Source organism: Miniopterus schreibersii (genome assembly GCF_964146895.1).
Source record: "Miniopterus schreibersii genome assembly, chromosome: 3".
Classification (NCBI taxonomy): domain Eukaryota; kingdom Metazoa; phylum Chordata; class Mammalia; order Chiroptera; family Miniopteridae; genus Miniopterus; species Miniopterus schreibersii.
Window position 1 is genome coordinate 8,767,916 of NC_138103.1, and position 19,291 is coordinate 8,787,206.

Below are 19,291 nucleotides of genomic sequence, written 5' to 3' on the forward strand. Positions count from 1 at the left end.
ATGTGTGTGCTAGCACACCTCCGGAGCACAGCCTCTCCATGCACAGGACTGCCCGGCGCACCACACGAGATCCTAACATGCCTCCCAAACAGCCAGCCTGAGTCTCGTGGGCTGGGCCGGGGGCGGCAAACCTTTTCCGAAAAGGGCCGGACAGTAAGTATTCAGGCCTTTGAGAGCCATACCATCTCGTCCCTACTACTTAACTCTGCTGGGCAAGCACAAAAGCAGCCATAGACGACATGTAGATGGATGGGCGGGGCTGTGTGCCAAAAGCACTTTATTTACAAAACAGGTGGTGGGCCCCATGTGGCTCCTGGGCGTTTTCCATCTCTGATCGCGGCCCATGCACCACATTCAGAAGCCCAGCGCGTGCACCTTAGCACATGGCGGAATGCCTTAGCACATCTGTGGATGTGCCTCCCTTCTGCTGTGCCAGAGGGCCTGACTCTTCGTGCCTTGAGTACCTGATCGTGTCCTGGGCACCCCTGTAACGGCACCCCATGTACACGGATTGTCCCAGTGAACCACAGGGAACATGCACCCCACGTTCCATGCTGAACTCCACACTAACACTGTGCCCCAAACAACAGCCATGTCTGCAGGTCTCTGCGTGTGGTCTGGGAATCCACAGGTCAAACTGTCACAGGTCAGTAAGGAGCTAGGAAAATTCCAGGGCAAGTGGAATAGAGAACTGAGACAGGAAAGTTAAAACAAGGCCGAACAGTGTGGGCAATCTGCAGTCAGCTTGTAAATAATAAGCCATTATTTTCCCCAGCCAAGGACACTTGAGAACAAATGGTTAAAAGCCTCCCTAACGACAGAATGCAGGAAAGGAGCCGGGAGGGGAAAGGAAAAAAGGGCAGTTTTACTCCCTAAACAGAGAAGCCAGCAATCTCGAGGTTTGGCAAGATAAAATTCTCATGACTTCTGGGAAGGCTTCAACAAAGTAAAAAGGAACCTTGAGAATTAATCTGTACCAAAATATTCAGCAGAGGAATTTTGAAACCTATAGACAGGAAGGCATATAAGGCCTCGGACCCCCAAACAACTCGCTCTTCAGATGAGCTGAGAGCCCGGCTGTGCTTCATAAGCCAGACGTGTAGGTTTGCTTGCCTTGCTTCTTTAATAAAGGTGCTTGCTCTAATTGCTTTAATAAAATTGGCTTCATCACAGTGCAATCAAGGTCTCTTGGATAAATTCATTTATGTGAAAAGACAAGAATCGAGGTTGGGGACAGCCCTCTCCACTGACTCGGGGCTGTCCAGTAACACGTCTCTGGTGTCGTGAGAGGTGCCTCTAACGGAACTGCTGCTTTACTCTCTTTCACACGCAGACGATGGAGTTTTCTAGAGGCCGCATGGTGAGTGCCGTCATTGTTCTGATGGCTCGTGTGCTGTTGTGATTTAAATTTTCTGGTTTGATTCCTAATAGGGCCCTAGGCTGGTTTGGCTGAATGGTTAGAGTCTCAGCCCATGGACTGAAGGGTCCAGGTTCGATTCCAGCCAAGGGCATGTACCTCAGTTGCAGGCTCGATCCCAGGCCCCGGTTGGGGCGCTTGTGGGCAACCAATTGATGTGTCTCTCTCACATCGATGTTTCTCTCTCTTTTTCTCTCCCTTCCACTCTCTAAAAAATATCCTCAGGTGAGGATTTAAAAAAAAAAAATTCCTAATAGGGTAAATATCGATAGCTACAGGCTACCTAGACAAAAGCTTCTGGCGCTCACTAATTTTTAAGCATGCTAGAGTCCTGAGACCAACTGCTCGAGAACCGCTGGTTCCACTCACACCCACATGCCACTCGCCTGGGTGACACTGTGCTCAGAGCATTGCGACATACCCATCGTATCACACAAACTGTGCCCCAGTGCCCCAGCTCTAACCCTGTGCCCAGTAAGCATCGTGAACTGCATTTAGCACCCGGCACTCCAGGGCACCCCGGGCCCGGGCCAGCTCCCAGGGCCAGCTTCCCGGCCTCCCCGCTGCACTCGGGCTTACTCGGAGTCCAGAAAGTCCAGCTGGTAGGTGAGGCGGAGCTCGGCGCTGCAGTTGGTGGCACTGCCCATCTCCCACTCACAGGTGGAGGTGCTCAGGTAGTCGGAGAAGCAGGTGGGCCGAACACTCCCTGAGGAGACAGGAGCGCTGAGCGGCGGAGCCCAACAGCAAGAGGGACATGCGCCACCAGGAAAGGGCGGAACCCCCCCGAACAGGACCAAGGGGCCCATCACAAAACAAGGAAACCGCAGTCCCAGGACCCGTCGCGTGCCAGTCTTCACAGGGCCTCCCAGCTGACACTGAGATGACTCCTAAAGCTGAAGAAGCACCCTGGGGTGCAGGGCCCATTGAGGGGATACCCCAAATGCACCTTTATGTCATGCAGCTCACCTACCTGTCCTTGGCCAAATTAAAGGACAAGTCCGTGACAGTCTGAGGAGTGCTACCTGCCAACAGGCACCTGCCCGGCAGGGGTGTGCGGGAGGCTGCTATCCCTGTGCCCGCTCCCACCCCATCTATTCTCCACCCATCTCTGAGCTCAGGAGGCTGACCCCCGGAGTCTCGTCACACAGGAGCCCTTGTCCTCTGGCTTCTTGTTGGGTTCAGCCAATTTCAAAGGGCAAGATGAAAGGATGGGGTTCTTCTCCCAGCCAGTCAGTGGCACAGCTGGATTTGAACCCACCAGGATATCAACTGGGTTTGCCAATCACCTGAGAGCCATCACCCAGCTCTAGACCATCCAGCACCTGACCAGCAGGCGTCTTCTTGCTCCAGTGGCCAGCACTGGCCCCATCATAGCTGCCCTCCACTTGCACTTGTTCCCTGGATAGAGGACTTACCATGGCAAGGAGAGTCATAGGTATCGATTAATATCTCAAACTCTCTTCATCGGCTCCTCAGAACCCATATTCCTCTGCACCTCAGAAATGGCAACTGTGTCCTTCTTGGTTGCTCAGGTCAGAATCTCAAGGTCATCCCTGACACCTCTCTCCCCTCAATCCAATCTGTTTTCAAATCTCCCTCTCAGAAGGATTCAGGAGTCAGTCCCCTCTCATCGCCTCTGCTGGGCCAAGCCACCTGGCTTACTGCACCCTGGCCTCCACCCTCGTGCTTACAGACAAAGGGATCCCTTTTAATGTAACAGGTCATGTCGCTGCTCTGCTCAAACCCTGCAAGGTCCTTCCTGACCTGGTCACCCTGTCCCCTGGCACCAGCCTCCTTTGGTTCCTCCAACACTCCAGGCAGGCTCTCAGCTCAGTCCTCCACTGAGCTCCTCCTCCCTCAGATACCTGCATGGCTCCCCCTTCCTTCAAGTTTTTGCTTGATTGCCTGTCACTCAATGAGAACTTCCTTGAGCACATATTTTAAATTGCAACCCTCCACTCCACCCAGCTTTCCCAGTCTTCCCTGCTTTATTCTATAATGTCTTCTCCCATCATCTTCTAATAATCCTTAGAATTTACTTATAATTAGGACAATCTGTCATTGGCAGTCTCCTCCCACTACCATGTAATCTCTTCAAGGCCAGGGATCTTTGTTTTTCTTTACTGACTGAGCCTGGCACATACAGTGAATATGCATTGAATGAATGAATGAATGAATGAGTGAATGAATGGGAGGTGGTAACTTACCAGAGCCTGCTGCCCACACCAGGATCAGGCAGCTCACAGGGAATGTGAGCCCAGAGCCAAGCCACCCCATTGAGAGATCCTAAGGCACCTGCTGAGAGAAAGTGGGCCAGGTTAGTGCTGACTCATGGTCCCCACCATCCCCATCATCCCGAGTGCAGCCCTCAGAACTCACCTTACTTCAGACACAACTGTCCCCCAACCCTGGCCATTTGCATCTCTGTCAACAATGAGCCCTCCCTCCATGTTCATCAGAGATCTGTTTATAATCATGAAACCCAACCCAGATGCACAAAGCCCGGAGTGAGAGTCACACAACACCTGTCCCAAGAGATGCTTCTTAAAAAAAGTCCCATGGCCTGCTGAGTTTGAGTGTCCCTCAGACTTTTGGAGTTCATAATGCACATTTGCATATAAAGGTACTGAGAAGTCCTGCAGTAAGAAAATTTATTTTTCTTCCTTTAACCCAACACTTACGAAATCTATTCCTATACCCAACCTTCATTTGTGTGTGTGTATAGGTCAAAACTCCCGAAGGATTTATACTTCCTTGAAATATAGTTTGAAAATGTTAACATGACTGTTCAACCTTACAGAGCTGGTTAAATAAATGATGATATACCCATGCAATGAAGTATTAGGCAGCCACTAAAAATAATGCTGTTGACTGTGTTAGACTGACCGCAATGATGGCCCCAGTTTTCACTCCTGTGTCCATGTAACCTTGCAGTGCGCCCCCACCCCCACCACTCTGGGCAGAGCGTTCTCCCTGCATTTGGACGCTGGGCTCACCATATAACTAACTTTGGCCAGTAGAATATTAGCCAAAGTGAGGCATGCAGAGGCCTGCTTCGGCATGACCATTGCCTTGAGGACGTGCCTGGCCTAGCCTGTTGGAGGATTGTGACAGGCAAGTCGCAGCAGTTTCCCTCTGAATTAGGCAACAGGCAGCTGGCCCCGTCCTGTGAGTGAGCTCACATACAGGCAGGGCTGGCAGCTGACCTGAGCTGACCTCAGATGCACTAGTGAGCCCAAAGGTCAGCCAAGCCCAGATGACTGGCACCTGCATAAGTGAGTTAACTAAGTGGCCCTTATACGCGCTGAGGCTTTGTGCTTGTTCGTCACAGTGTTAGTATTGTTCCCCTGCTATTACCCCCGCAGCCTTACCTCTAACCCCACAGAGGATGCCTGCTGTTTTGTAGTTTATATCAGTGAAATCATGGACCACCCTCATTGTATTAACGGCATCCACAAGACATAACCGGGGAATAAAAATTAGAAGGTACAGACGCCCAAAGAGAAAACACAATTCAAATCCCCCAAGTCACAAAGCCCAGCAATAACCCCACTCACATATTAGTCTCTATCCTTTCAGACTGTTGCTATGAATATAGGGAGATAAATGTGAATTTTATTTACCAAAGCAGCAGCACCTTCTACACACAAAAACTTACGTTTTAAACTTACTCTATCACTAACATCGCTCCGCACCACAGACTTTAGATCTGAAGCCTCAGATCAGCGGGGTGCGCTGCGCACAGCACGGGGCTTGGCCTGTTCACTCTCGAGTTACTTTGTTACACACAGTGTGGTGACCGTGCCTGTCCCTGGAGAGCCATCACGCACATTTCTCTGACTGTTCCCTTCAGTGTAAACACCTGCTCTGTCATGTGCTCCTTATGAGCCTGAGCTAGCGGCTTCACCCCTCCGTGCCTCGGTTTCCATTGCGCTGCGGTGCTGTGAGGACTGGATGAGCCAACACGTGGAGGCCTCAAACGGTGATGTGGACACAGGAACGGCTGAGTAGGGTCGCCAGTGGTTATCATTAAGAATCCCATCGGGTCACGGAGTGTGCACGCCCCCAACACCCTGGTACCTAATGCCAAATGCCCTCTACGGAGAACCTTCTGGGGCATATCCCCCGGCGGTGCTGACAGCGCCCACCCCCGTGCCCGCTTGGGTCTCTAGCTTGGGGTCTATTCCGAAAGGCAGCTGCCAGGCCTCCTCCTGCCACTTAGTAGCCACGTGCTGTTCAGATAGTGACTCGGTCTCTCGCCGACTGCCACCAAGATGAAGCTCTCGGGTGCCCTGCAGGGGGGAATCGGGGTGAGGGCCTGGCACGCTGCTCAGTGTCTGGAGCACAGGGAGGGCCAAAGGCCACAGCAGGAGCCCCAGCGCCCCGCTGGAAGCTCTCCAGGGGCTTCATCCCGCCGGAAGGTTCTGCCCAGCCGCCCCCCCCCCCCAGCAGCTGTGCACAGTGCGCCTGTCACCCACTGGCCCTCACTTCCTGCTGCTCTTCTAACGCACCCCACTCACGCCCACCTCCACGCCTTGCCTCCCGCCGTCCTTTCATTCCTATTCCCCCGCTCCCAGCCTCCCTTTCTTATTTATTCACAGAAATAAATTACCCTCAATGCCCCAGTGCAGATTTCAGGGAAGCGAGGACATCCTCCTGCACAGCGACACACGGCCATGAAAAGCAGGAAGTCACACTGGTGCATGACGCACCGAACCCGCTGACCCTATTTCCATTTTGCTAGTGGCCTCCACAGTGGCCTCTGTCAGCCCAGGACCCGGCAGTGCGTCTGATCGCCGGGCAGTCCCAGCGCCCAGGTCTTGGCTCCTAAATACTATTCTGCTGCGAAAGGAACCAGGGCCCTTTAGAGAAACGGCCGATTCCAGGAGCAGGGCGGGATTCCTGCTGTGCCAAGAAGTAAGGAAGTGCTCCAAGAATGCTGGGGACACGTTAAAAAGACAGGCATCAGCTCGAATGGGTGCCCACTGGCCCAAATGGGCACAACTGAAGCATCGCAGTAAACATTATATAAACCAACTGTAACCCTAGGGAGTCTGCAGTGACAGATTGTAAATGGGGGAGAAGGGGACAGCTCTTGTCACCATGGCAGCCTCCATCTCCCCACCAACCTCGTATTAATTATTTACTAATTAACGAGTCAAAATAATTGACATTATAACTTTATATACTTTATATAATTGTATGTAAATTTATATACAGAGCCCGGCTGGGCGTGGCTCAGCGGTTGAGCATCGACCTAGGATCCAGGAGATCCGGGTTCCATTCCCCGCCAGGGCACATGCCTGGGTTGCGAGCTTGATCCCCAGTCGGGGGCGTGCAGGAGGCAGCCAATCAATGACTCTCTCATCATTGATGTTTCTACCTCTCTCCCTCTCCCTTCCTTTCTCTGAAATCAATAAAGATATATTAAAAAAAAAAAATGTATATACAGAAACCTGGAAGACACCACCTTAACCAAGTGATCAAAGTTAACATTGCCAAGAATGGGACAGGTCAAGGTCATGAGCTTTTTTTAAACTATGTCCCTAGAGGAACAGGACATTGCTTCTCTGGTGTTCCTGCCCCAAATTCACAAATCCTGCAGAAGCGTCAGACAGACCTAAACTGAGGGCATCCTACAAAGGAGCTGGCCTGTACCCACGGGGCAAAGGGCAAAGGGCAAAGAGCGTGTGGGAGAGAGCGCTGTTCTTTCAAGGGTCTGCTGCCCCATCCCGAGGGCCGGCAGCTGCCTTGTTCACTGCCAACCTGCAGTACCTACATCGGGGTTGACACATAGCATGTGCTCAGCAAAGGTCTGTCGAATTAAGTCATTTTGGACAGACATGGTGTCCCAACAGTCTCCGCATGGGGCTGGAAAGCTCTCCCTAGGGGGAGACTGGGTACCCCACAAAGCCCCAGCCTGCCTTCCTCGCAGAGTCACGGTGCAGATGAGGAAGCAGTGGTGGGAGTGAGGTGGTGGGTCTGTGACGCTGGTTTCCTCTGCAAAGTCCCGGTAACTTTCCCTCTTGAAAGTTCACAGATGCCACAGCATCCTGTGGCAGAGATGGCAAAGGAGTCACGTTAGCCCCAATTTTGAATAAAGGGAAACAAAGAGGCCAAGAGGCCTGTCCAAGGTCACACAGCAGAAAGGCTACAGTGGTCAAGTCCTCCAACAGGGTGGACAATCGCAGCACACTGAGGGCAGTCCGGGTGTCATCTTTGATCTGACAAGTGCACGCGCGCACACATACACATACACAGCCACACACCAGCAGGCTTCACAGGATGTGGGTGCTGCAGTTCAGGGAAACCATGGCACAGGTGCAGTGAGCGGAAAGGCCTCCCTGAACATCACAGGGAACGAAGGACAGAGGTAAATAAGGAATTAAAAAGAATAATTACCAAGCCATCCCGGTCAAGCATGTGGCAAGAGGAAACAATTTCAAGTTCATACCCTCAGCATGGATTCCTGACCTGCTGGAGTTGGGAGGGGTCTCAGCGGTTGCCTGCCTAGCTCAACTGCCAACCTGGACAGGGGTGCCCTGCAAATATCCCATCTCCAACATGCTGCAGTCCAGTGTCTGCTTGCACTCTTCCATAGACGGGGTGCTCATCCCCAGGTCATGGTTGAGCAGAGCCTGACTATCGGAAACAGCTTCCTTATGTTGAGCCAAGGACCTGTATAAATAAAATCCTGCTTGTCAACTGTCACATTGTGCTCGACACTTTGCTAAGGGCAGTAGAAGCATTTCCTTATCAAATCTCCCCAAGACGCTGCAAAATGGGTTCTTATTCCCACTTTCCACTCAAGGGAACTGAGGCCAGAGAGGTCCAATAACTTGCCCATCAGGTCCCACAGCTAATGAGAGGGCAGAGCTAAAGCCAGAACCCAGGTCAGTTGGCTTCTGAGCCCAAGGTACATTCCAATGTATCAACGCCTTCAACTTCTCCCAGGACCACAGGCTGAACCCAACAAGATGAATGAAATAAGCCAGAAAGATTCAAACATTGGTAGCCTGAGCGTAGAACCAGAAAGCCTAACTGAGCAGCAGAAAAGGCCAAGGATCTGTATTGTCTACAAACCCCCATGAGCCAGAGGTAAAGCAGCAACTTAAATGAACAAACAAAAAAGCCAACTAAAGCCGTATTAGCAGAGATTCGAGATCCAGTACAAAGGAGGTGATAGTGCCCAACCACATCTGTGCTTCCCTTTGGAAGAAATGCTGCTGGTTTGAAGCTTGTTGAGAGGATGACAGCTGGCACAGAGAGGGCCCCGAGTCCCAGAGGGTCGAAGGTCTGTGCCTAAAAATCTCTGCCCCCTACATCCTGCAACCTCATCATTCACTTAACATATAATATTTACTACATGCCAATTTCCTTCTACACATTTTAATCATATTAACTCATTCAATACTTAAAACAGCTCCATAAAGCAGGTACTATAACTTCTCCCACTTTCAGATGAGGAAACCAAGGCACAGAAAGGTGCTGGTGACTTGCTGGAGGTTGCACAGCTGTGACAGTCCTGGGATATGAGCTCAAGCTCCAGAGGCTCAGCTCTCAACCTCTACCTCTGTATGCCAGCCAGAGTCCTTAATGTCCTGGAGACCACGGACCATTCTGAACATCTGATGTAAACTCCAAAGCCTCTTTCTAGAAAAGGCCAAACATTTAAGTTTGCATTCCATTTCAGGGGTCCCAAGTGAGGACTCCAGGTCACAGGCCCCCTCCTCTAGGCAATGAGCAGATTTTGAGGGTCTTTGAACAGAGTCGTGGCAAGATTTTTCTCGGCCCAGAGTGGGGCTGAGAAGATAACAGGATGGGGGACCGCGGGGGCAGTCAGCAGTTGTTGCAGACATGAGTCACCCCGGCTCTTCCCCATGCTGCAGGTAGTCATTTTTAATCAGAAACCAGGCATGAACTGCCTTCTCACACTTCTGGCTCCTGAAGGGTGTCTTCACCCAGAGGCCACAGATCCCCACGGGGTCATGGCCCATCCAAGAGGAGCGTCCCTGACATAGAACACAGTCCACAGCCAGCAGTGAAAACAGCCAATCCAAAAGGGCGCAGTGCGAGATTCCATTTATGTAACATTCTTGAAATGACAGCACATGGAAATGGAGAACAGATTAGTGCCGGGGTTAAGTGGGGGTGGGCGGAAAGGGAGGCCCATGTGGCTATAAAAGGCAACACAGGGAGGGATCCCTGTGATTACCCAAACCTTCTGTATCTTGCCTTCGGTGGTGGAGACACAGAGCTATGCGTGTGCTAAAACTGCACAAACTAAAGCCCTGCACACACGCGAACAAGTGCAGGAAAGCAAGGGGATCTGAGCAAGCTCATCAGGTGGCATCGATCTCAATATCCTGGTTGTGACCATGTACCATAGTTTTGTAAGATGTTACCCTGGGGGAAACATGTATAATATTACTATATTATTAATATAATATAAATTATATTAATATAATAATCTATATTATTTCTCACATTGCATGGGAGTCTACGATTATCTTAAAAGTTTAAGAAAATAAAAAAACCTCAAGCCCCCTGCCACCCACCTCCTGTCCCTCCTGCCCCCCTCCCTCCCCCACAAGTCTTCAGTCCCACCGGCCTCTGAGCAGCCTGACACACTCCCAGCCCTTTTGTCCCGTGCAGCCTTCCACACGGCACCCTGTTTGTTTCTGTCACATACTTATCAGCATCTCTAATCACATCACTGAGGTTACAGGTGTGAATGCTTATTTTATTTCAGGATATAGATGGCAAAGATACAGAGATCTGACGCAAAAATTTTTTCAACTTCCCCAGGTCAAAACATGCCAGAAAGAAAGAAAAGAAAGAAAGAGAGAGAGAGAGAGAGAGAGGTAGCAATCTACATGACGGAGATTCTGGAGTAAGACTGGCCTCAATATATGGCCTTAATATATAAGGAGATCTTACAAATCAAGAGAGAAAAACAGGCGAAGGAGAAATAGCCCCACTCACTCTACAACTAGTTCATGGAGTGGGGACCAGAAAAGATGACCCGTGACGTTTAATGATCTCTTTGTCTGCGTGTGTATATGAGGATGCATGTCCCATGAGGGCTGAGCGTCACGTCTGCCGTGGGCATTGCTTTGTCCTCAGTGCCTCAACAGTGCTGGACACGTACAAAGTAAGTGCTCAATAAACAGCTATTAAATGAATGGTTGGCAAACAATCAACCGTAACATATTCAGCCATCTGATTTTAAACACGGGTATGTACCAAGCTCTCGTCCATAATAATTGCAATGCATGTATAGTGCTTATTATGTGCCTTGCATTGTTCTCAGTGCTTACAAGGTATTAATCAATTTGGTTCTCACAACAACTCTATGAGGTCGGTGCCATTAAATTCCCCATTTTACAGATGAGGAGACTGAGGCACAGAGGTTAGAGCACTTGCTTATGGTCACAGAACTAGGGCCTTGAACCCGGGCAGTCTCACTCCAGAATCCATGTGCCTAATCCCTGTTTTGTTGCCTTTGAAATGCAGCCCCTGCAGCCCTGGGATGCGGTTATCATTGTCCAAAGAGAAAAATTGAGGCCTAGAGAGGGCAAGTAACGAAGCCAAGGTCACAGAGTTAAGAAGCGGCAGTCAGTGACAGCCTGAGCCAGGAAGACAGCAGAAGTGCCCAGAGGCGAAAACACTCCTCTGGCAGAGAAATACATTTAACTCACTCTTTTTATTTGGGGGGAGGTGAGTGGCAAGTCTTGAAATGTCAGAAGCCAGCGGCAGTCCCGAAGTGACTGAGGCGGCTCCTCCCGAGCCCAGAGGGCAGACAGGCCTCTTGCTCTTCTCGCTCTTGACTGCAAACCAGCTTGAAGGGGCTGGATCAGCAGACAGGATACAGTCAGTCCCATGACAAGAGGCATGTGGAGAGGAAGCCAGCGACACAGCAGGGGATGCGGTGGCCTCTCTTGGGAGCCACTGATCCCTAAAACCCCACAATCTTAGGCCAGCCTGCAGCTTCCTCTGGCCTCGGGGACAGCTGGGCCGCTATGGCAGAGCGCCAGGGACATACTTCTCTCTGAGGCAGCAGCCTTACTGGAACTGCTGTCTAGCTGGGGTTCCCAGAACCAGCAGCCACGTCAACAGCCCCACCCAGGACATCGACGCAGGCCAGGTCAGGGCCCCAAAATGGCCTGGGCTCCGCCTGCCTGCCCCACCTCCAGCCCAGCGAGTGACTGGAGGGCTGGTGGCATATTGGTTCTGCTGCCACCAGGAGCAAGAATCAGTAACCTCAGCCCACCAGGCTTCCACGTACCTACTGTGTGCTCCAGGTCCTCCCCCACTGGCCATGTCCTTGTGTATTCTTTTTTTTTTTTTTTTTTTTTCTCCAATGGAGGATATTTTCTCCATTGCTTTTCAGAGAGAGTGGAAGGGAGAGAGAGAGAGAGAGAGAAACATCGATGTGAGAGAGACACATCAATTGGTTGGTTGCCTCCGCACGTGCCCCGACTGGGGCCAGGGATCGAGCCTTCAACCCCAGTACATGCCCTTGGCTGGAATCGAACCTGGGACCCTTTAGTCCAAGGGCCAACGCTCTGACCACTGAGCCCAGCTGGCCAGGGCTGGCCTTGTTATTCTCGTTGCAGGTGTTTTCTGAGCACCAACTGTGTGCCAGGTGCTACAGATGTGAACCAGGCCACTCATTCATTCATTCATTCATTCCTTTCTTCCTTCTTTCCTTTACAAATATTTGAGTGAGAAGTTACTGGAAGGTTTCAGGAGAAACGTGACTTCATGAGACTTTCAAACCATCCCTCTGGCTGTGTGGTGTGGAAGGCTGGTGGGGTCAAGGGCGGAAGCAGGGACAAGTGCGGAGGCCACTGGACTGGCCCAGGCAGCAGGTGGCGGCTGGCACAGGGCTGCGGGGAAGGGCTGGTGGGAGGGGGCTGGAGTCTAGATCCAGCTGAAGGTAAAGCCAACAGGATTCGCTGACAGAACGGAATCGGGGGGGGGGGGGTTGAGAGGAAAAGAGGATCAGTGAGGCCAGAGCCCTGAGGAGTGGCCACTGACCCGACGGAGGGGACCGTGGGAGGAGCGTGGGAGAAACACACCCGCAGAGGGCAGTGGGGACCGGGCGGCGCCACCGGAGGCAGGCAGGAGGCAGCTGTGGGTGAGGGTCACGCTGCTCCTCCAGGGCAGGCCCCGGGGGAGGGAGAACAAGAATTCTCCAGGGGAGGGGGCCGGGCTGGGGAGAGGAAGGAAAAATGTCCCACAGAGGCACCGTGGGCTCGGAGGGCAGGGGACGGTCTCGCCCACAGAACCTGAACCCGGAGCCCAGCGCCCCGCACGCAGCAGGCGCTCAGCGACGACCACGTGGGCCTCGCTGTACCCTTGCTGTCGCCCGTAACCAGCGCTTCCTTAGGGCCAGGTACTGTTCCCGGGGCTTTAAGGTGCCCCCCGGGAGGTGAGTACAATTATTAAACCCATTTTACAGATTCTGAAGGACCCTGAGAGAGGAGGGAATGGAGGGGAGGGACAAGAGTGAGGGAAGGGTGAGGAGGAGGGAGGGCACAGCCCAGTCCCCACCACACAAGACGGGCCCTTGGCTGCAGCGATGGGTAGGAGAGGCTGGGATGAGGGCAGAGGGGTCGGCCTGTTCCCCAGGCATGGTAAGCAATTACGACTCCATCCGCAGGCCCAGGGGCATCGCTGAAGGATATTCAGCAGGAGGCGCTGCTTTCCAGAAATGCCACTCGGCCAGTGTGTGCAGACGATGCAGGGCGAGAGGACAGCCTGCTGCTGGAGATGGAGAGGAGGGCGGACTCCAGCCATGTCTGGGAGTGGGCATGGCAGAGCTTGGTGGTGGCCGGTGGTGGGCAGCTGGGAGGGAGGAGGTGGCCTTGGGCGCACAGTGGTGCTGGGAAGGGAGCAGGCTTGCTGGGGGAGACCACGCACTCCAGACACGGCGACTTCTGCGCACGGTGGGCCCCAGGAGCCATCCAGGGGGTCGGATGTCCTAGTGGCCTGGACTCAGGAGGAAGGCTCGGGCTGGAGACAGATTTGAGGGTCACCAGCTGTGGCTGAAGACCACGGGGTTGTGCGGTGAGACACAACTTCGAGAGGGACAGGAGAGGGGTGGAGACTGTGACCTCATTCATGGGACATGGCAGCGCAGACACCCTGGAGGGAGTCACCGTCTCGGGGACAGGCTGGCATCTTGAAACAATGGCCACTTTATGGCAATGTGTACATTTATGTTGGCTGCGGACACATTGAGTCCAAGCATCCAGTGGGGCCCCTGGGAAGGCACTAGTGACTCCATCTAGGATTCTGGAAACCACAGCCATCTGCAGAAGGCACCGGAGGCCCAGGGAGGAGGCTGAGCCAGCAGCCGACCTCCATCGCTCTACAGGCCCTTCTCCTGCTTCATTTCTCTGCACAGCACTCGCTCCCTACAGCATATCACACAGGCACACTTCCCATCCACTGTCCAAGTGCCCACCGGAGCCCCAGCTCCCACAGGGCCAGAGCCTGTGGGCACCACCTTCCCTGCTGTAGCCCCAGAGCCCAGGCCAGTGCCCAGCGCAGAGCAGGTCCACAGATACTTGCTGAATGGAAGAATGAATGAACAAACTCCTGCTGGCCGTGTGCAGGGCGCCCGGTCAGCTGGCATTTTTCACCTCTCACTGCGGATAAGCACTGACCACTTCCCGCTTGCAGTCCCCTTAATACCCTAATGCAGGCACAATGCACCACCCAGGAGAGCTGACCCCCCCGGGGAGCAGTAATTGGGGCATTACCACCATTATTACTCATTTCCCTGAAGAGAAGACACAAGATGTCAGTCCTCAGGGCCCTGATTACATTGCGGTTTTGTTATCATCGACAGTCTGGCTCCTAGTGGGCCTCCTTCTTGAGGTCCGCAGAAGTCACCACAATTGCCCCTGTGTGTCCCCAGTCCCTCATACTATTAGAAACCATGGGTTCCACCCTCCCCAACCCAAAAACCATGGTAGGTGCTGGCTGTGATTCTAATTCCCATTGTAGACACGGGGAAACTGGAGCCCAGGAAGGCTCAGAAACCTGCCTGAGGACGCACAGCTGGTAGTGGTGTGGCTGGGATTTGATCCTAGACCTGGCTCTGGAGTCCACGGCACAGTGCCTGGCACAGAGGAAGCACTGTAAACATGGTCCTGATCCACCTCTCTGTGTGCTCCTCCCGCCAGCCCCCTGTGAAAGATGCAGCCAAATGCCCCCCCTCACAGAGGGGGAAACCAAGGCTCAGGGGGGTTCAGAAATAGTTCCAAGGTGATGATGCAGGAAGTGACAGAGCTAGAACTTGGCCTCCATCCCCTCTGCCCCAGGCCTCACCAGGGAACATGTCTCCACAGTGACCAGGACTTTGTCCCCAAGCAAATCCAAAGCCAGTAACACGTAGGCACAGATAAGAGCTCCCCGTTCATTTTCTGTCTGCAGACCGGCTGCGGGGGTGGGAGGGGGAGGCGCTCCCCCCATGTTCTTCCTGTTGTCTCACCCCAGATCACTCCTGGCAGTCAGGACGCACAGATGTGTGGGGCCACTCACGTGGGCAGGGACTCCAGGGCATCTACGACACGGAGCATAATTCTGGGCCTGAGTGTGCAGGCCCCACCTTGACTGTCTGTGACACTGTGACAAGCTGGGGTCCTCTCAGAGCCTCAGTCTCCTCATCTGTGAAGTGGGGGCAGAACCATTTGCTCATGGGGTGGTCGCAGGGAGGCAAAGAGACCATGGCTGGGTGGAAGGGGCCTCGGACAGTGCTGATGGACCAGGGGGCGAAAGCTCATCTCTAAGCACCAAGTAAACCCTCTGAGACCCTGAGTAAATGATGGCTGCCGTGGCAACACAGGTCTCACGGGGACAAGCTGATTCCATTCATATAAAGTTCAAAAGGAGACAAACAGATATTGGGGTTAGAAGTCGGGATAGTGTCCTTGGAGGTGGGGGCAGGACACTGAGGCCCAAACAGGAAAATAACTTGCCCAAGATTACTGAGCAAGTGGGTTGCAGAGCTGAGACTGAGACTGGAACGCAAGTTTGTTTGTTTTTAAAACTCATCTGGCCACCAGACTGAAGTCACAGAAAAGTCCTACAACTTTAGAGTTGAAGAAAATAAAATAAAGAATCAGAAAATTAGTCAAGAAAAGTGCAAATAAAGACAACAGGTATATTATTAATACTAAATAAAACATAATTGAAGGTATTAAAAGAAAGGTGGCTGTTTTATACTGATAAAAGGCGCAATTCACCAAGAAGGTATAAAAATCATGACCCCTTCTTCTATTCATACACAGGAGTATTCTATTTACATGCACCTAATAACATAGCTTTAAAAAGAAATTTAAAAATGGAGAAGCCAAGGAGAAATGAATAGCTCCTCTATCACAGTCCTAGATAAATCAGGTAGGCAAAAACATACAGTATCAATGCTAGCTTAGCAAGCTTTAGCTAATACACGTATTTCTAGAACTTTACAAACCCAACAGAACATATCCTTTCAAATACAAGAGAAAGACAGAGAAAATTTTACCAGAAAATCCTACAAACAAGATCTCAATAAGTTCTCCATTACTGGTATCATAAAAGCCACAGATATTGACAACAATGCAATAAATTTAGAAATCAACAATTAAAAAAACTTTTAAAAACCTTCCTTCCACCTAAAACTTTAAAAAAGCACATATACTTGTAGACAAAAGGGAAATTATAAACTAAGTTAGCAGTGAATGGCATTGTGTAACAAGACCTGTGGAATAAAGCCAAAGCAGTACTCAGAGAAAAATAATATAGCTATTTAGCCTGAAGTACATTTATTTGAAAACAAGAAAGGCTGAAAACAATTGTTAGTCTCAAACAAGTAGTCTCTGAATGGAAGAAACTTTGACTGACAGCAGCTTATGAAGAAGAGAGACCTGGAGGTTTTAACTAACGAGCCTAATAGGAGCCCCAAGTGGGATGTGGCTACTACAAAGTATGATTACAGGTTATATCAACAGAGGTATGGGCTCCAGATCCAAGGAAGTAATAGTCTCCCTTCTCTCTGACTAAACAGGTTTTGTGGGAAGTAATGGGTTTTATATGGACTCTGACTAACTGGATCATGTCCAAAGCCAGATTGAATTCTTTACAATTCCCTGCGTCAAGAAGAATGATTGGCTGTGTCGTCTGAAAAAGAAATACTGGGTAACTGTTGGAGAGCGAAGGTTACTACCTCCAAGGGGCAGAATCAGAGCCAGAAAGTGAATGCTCCTGGAAAGCTCATTTGGCTCAATCTCAGGGAAGATCTTCTCCCAGTCAGAGCTGTCCAGCTGTGGAAATTGCTGGAAGGCTTATGCTCCATCATTGCAGGCAAGACTGTCAGGAGGCTGTGGCCTGTGGGCTTGGAGGGCTGCCAGCAGGAGATCTGGTGTCTCTCCTCTCCAGAGAAGTTAATGTCCTCTCCTGAGAAGGCAGAACACTTCCCAGCTGCTCCAGGAAAACCTCTGGCCTTCCTCCATTCTCCAAAACGTTCTCAGTGACTGTGCTCCCTTATCTCTGACCAAGAAGTTCAAGTCTCTTACTCTACTGCTCATAAGGATGGATCAGAACAGCAGGTAAGTGCAAATCGAGGACTTCCTGGCCAGCAGCCCTGGGTTTGAATCCAGGCTCTGCCCCTTCCAAGTTGTGTCACCAGGTAAGTCTCCACCTTAAGCCTCAGTTTCCTCCTCAGGGAAATGAGGAGGCACCCTGTCATCACCGGGCGCAGTGCCTGATGTGGAGTTGGGACTCCACTCATCCTATCCACCCCACCCCGCACCCCCTCTGCTTTGGTGTGTCCTCACCGCCTGACCCTGCAGAAGATGCTCATTGGGAAAACGATCTGTAAAATGATTCACACAATGACTGATCGTCTGTAATGCAGTCCTGGCCTGACCACTCCCACAGGGTTGCTGGGCTGATTCAGAGAGGTCAGGCACGCCGGGGATGATGGGGGTAGTGGGGGCCTTCAGCATTGGAGCCCCGTTTCCATTATGTGTTTAAGCACAGTGGTGAAGCCCAGGGACTCTGGATCTGCAGGTTCACAGCCCTGCTCTGCCACCTTCCGGCTGTGACCCTGGACAAGTTGCCAGGCCATTCTGTGCCTGCCCCTCATCAGTGAAATCTGAAGAGCAGTTCCTGCTCTGTAGGGTTATCCTGCAAGGCGAATGAGAACGCAGGTGGCTGGCTCCTGTTTACCTCCCTGACCATGTGCCTGCCCCTCTCCACCTGGCTCAATTCCATCAAACCGTATCAGCTTCCTTATTGTGGGTCAAACGCACGAAGCCTGTTCCGACCTCAGGGCCTTTGCACTTGCTTTTTTCTGCCAGAACACTCTTTTCCCGGATATCCACATGTCTTTTTATTTCAGATCTTAGCCCAAAATTCGCCTCCTCGGAGTCACCTCCCTCACTAGACTGTCAGCTCCACAAGGGCCCTCACTTGCCTGCTGTGTCCCCAACCCCTGGCACGTTTGCTGAGTGAATGTGAGCCGTGAGCCCATTGCTGGAGTTCAATACACTTTGCTTTTAAGTTGTAAGCTGCTCTGGGGGCTGGAGGCTGCTTAGTTCCTCACGAAGTCCTCTGTTCAGAACTACAAACCTCCCCTCAGGAAACCTGCTCCACCAAACCCTTGAGGGCCAAGCCCTCCAGCCCCCACCAGGCCCACATCCTTCCTCTTTCCAGGGAGGGGGAAGAAGGGGACTCAGATGCCAGCCCCGCTGCTGATCGTCCCCAGCAAGTCACAGCACCCAGGCCTGCTTCAGCCAAGACCCTGGATTTCTTAAGCAACCTGGAGGCGAGGAGGCCCACAGGGGCCCCAGAGTGAGAATGGGTCCCTCGAAGCCAAACCTAAACCTCAGGCATCAGCGCTTCTGGGAAAGGCACAGACACGCAGCGAGACAGAGCCGCGCACGCGGGGCAGGTGGTGGAAGCGGGTGGGCAGAAGGACAGGGCCTTCTCTACTGTCGTCCCCTCCACCTGGCCGTCCTTCCAGGCCTGTGCCCCTGTCTTTCTAATGTCCCTCCTCAGAGAGGCCCCTGCCACCGCCCTCACCCCGCTCCACTTGTCCTCCCAGCCCTGTCACTACCTAGCAGGACATCGCAGGTCCAGGTTCTCTTGCATGAAATCCGGGGGCCAGGCATGTTTCAGAATCCAGAATCTCAGTTATATAAGGTCACCCTGTACAAAATACCAGCGGGCGGAAGCCCCCCACCCCATGTGTCCAGAGCAGCCCATCACATGGACCTCTCTGCAGGACAGACGCGCTCACGGGAGGAGAAATAAAGGCCTTAAAGGGCCTTGTGCTTAGCTCACGTCAGGTCGTGCGCCCAACTGAGTTGTGAAAAAACTGCCAGTTTTCCAAGCCCGTGGTTTTTGGAAGTATAGGTAAGAGATGTAAGTCTGTGTGTATATATCTGTTTGTGTATGGCCTGTCTTCTCAACCAGAATTTAAACCCCAGGAGGCAGGGACTTTGTCCAGGGCTCTGTCAGCAGCACCTGGCACAGGTAAGTGCTCAATAAATATTTGAAGAAGAAATGAGGGAGGAAGCCAGGTGTTGGATATGGAGAAGTGACTCTGTCCTAAATGGGGACAGAAACGGCAATCACTGAGCCATGGGCAAGGTGCCTATAAAAATTATCTCATTAATACCCCCCATAGCCACTTTACTGACAAGCAAACGGAGGCTCAGAGAGGTTAAGCAGCTGCCTCCAGATCACAGATAGGCAGCAGCAAGCTCATATCTGAATGTGGGGCCCCTGTCTTCAAGCCTGTGCCTTTCTTTGTGCCTCCAGCTCAGAGGAGCAGAACGACTTGCTGGAAGTCACATAACAAGCAACGTGAAT

General features: G+C 52.0%; 1 protein-coding gene across 5 annotated transcripts in view; it reads right to left on the bottom strand.

The window, feature by feature from the left end:
- Positions 1–19,291, bottom strand: part of LOC308554785 (interleukin-4 receptor subunit alpha-like) — a 37,933-nt gene that overhangs the window by 14,467 nt on the left and 4,175 nt on the right. For 2 of the 5 annotated variants that reach the window (XM_081132312.1, XM_081132316.1), the window contains exons 2-3: positions 3,625–3,715; positions 1,997–2,123 (exon numbers count right to left, since the gene is read on the bottom strand). In XM_081132312.1, coding sequence (XP_080988438.1) covers positions 1,997–2,123; positions 3,625–3,694 — 197 coding nt within the window. In that variant the 5' untranslated portion in view covers positions 3,695–3,715. Of the gene's footprint in view, positions 1–1,996; positions 2,124–3,624; positions 3,716–11,118; positions 11,541–19,291 lie in introns of those variants that run through there. The other 3 variants (XM_081132314.1, XM_081132315.1, XM_081132313.1) reach the window with 3 other exon arrangements.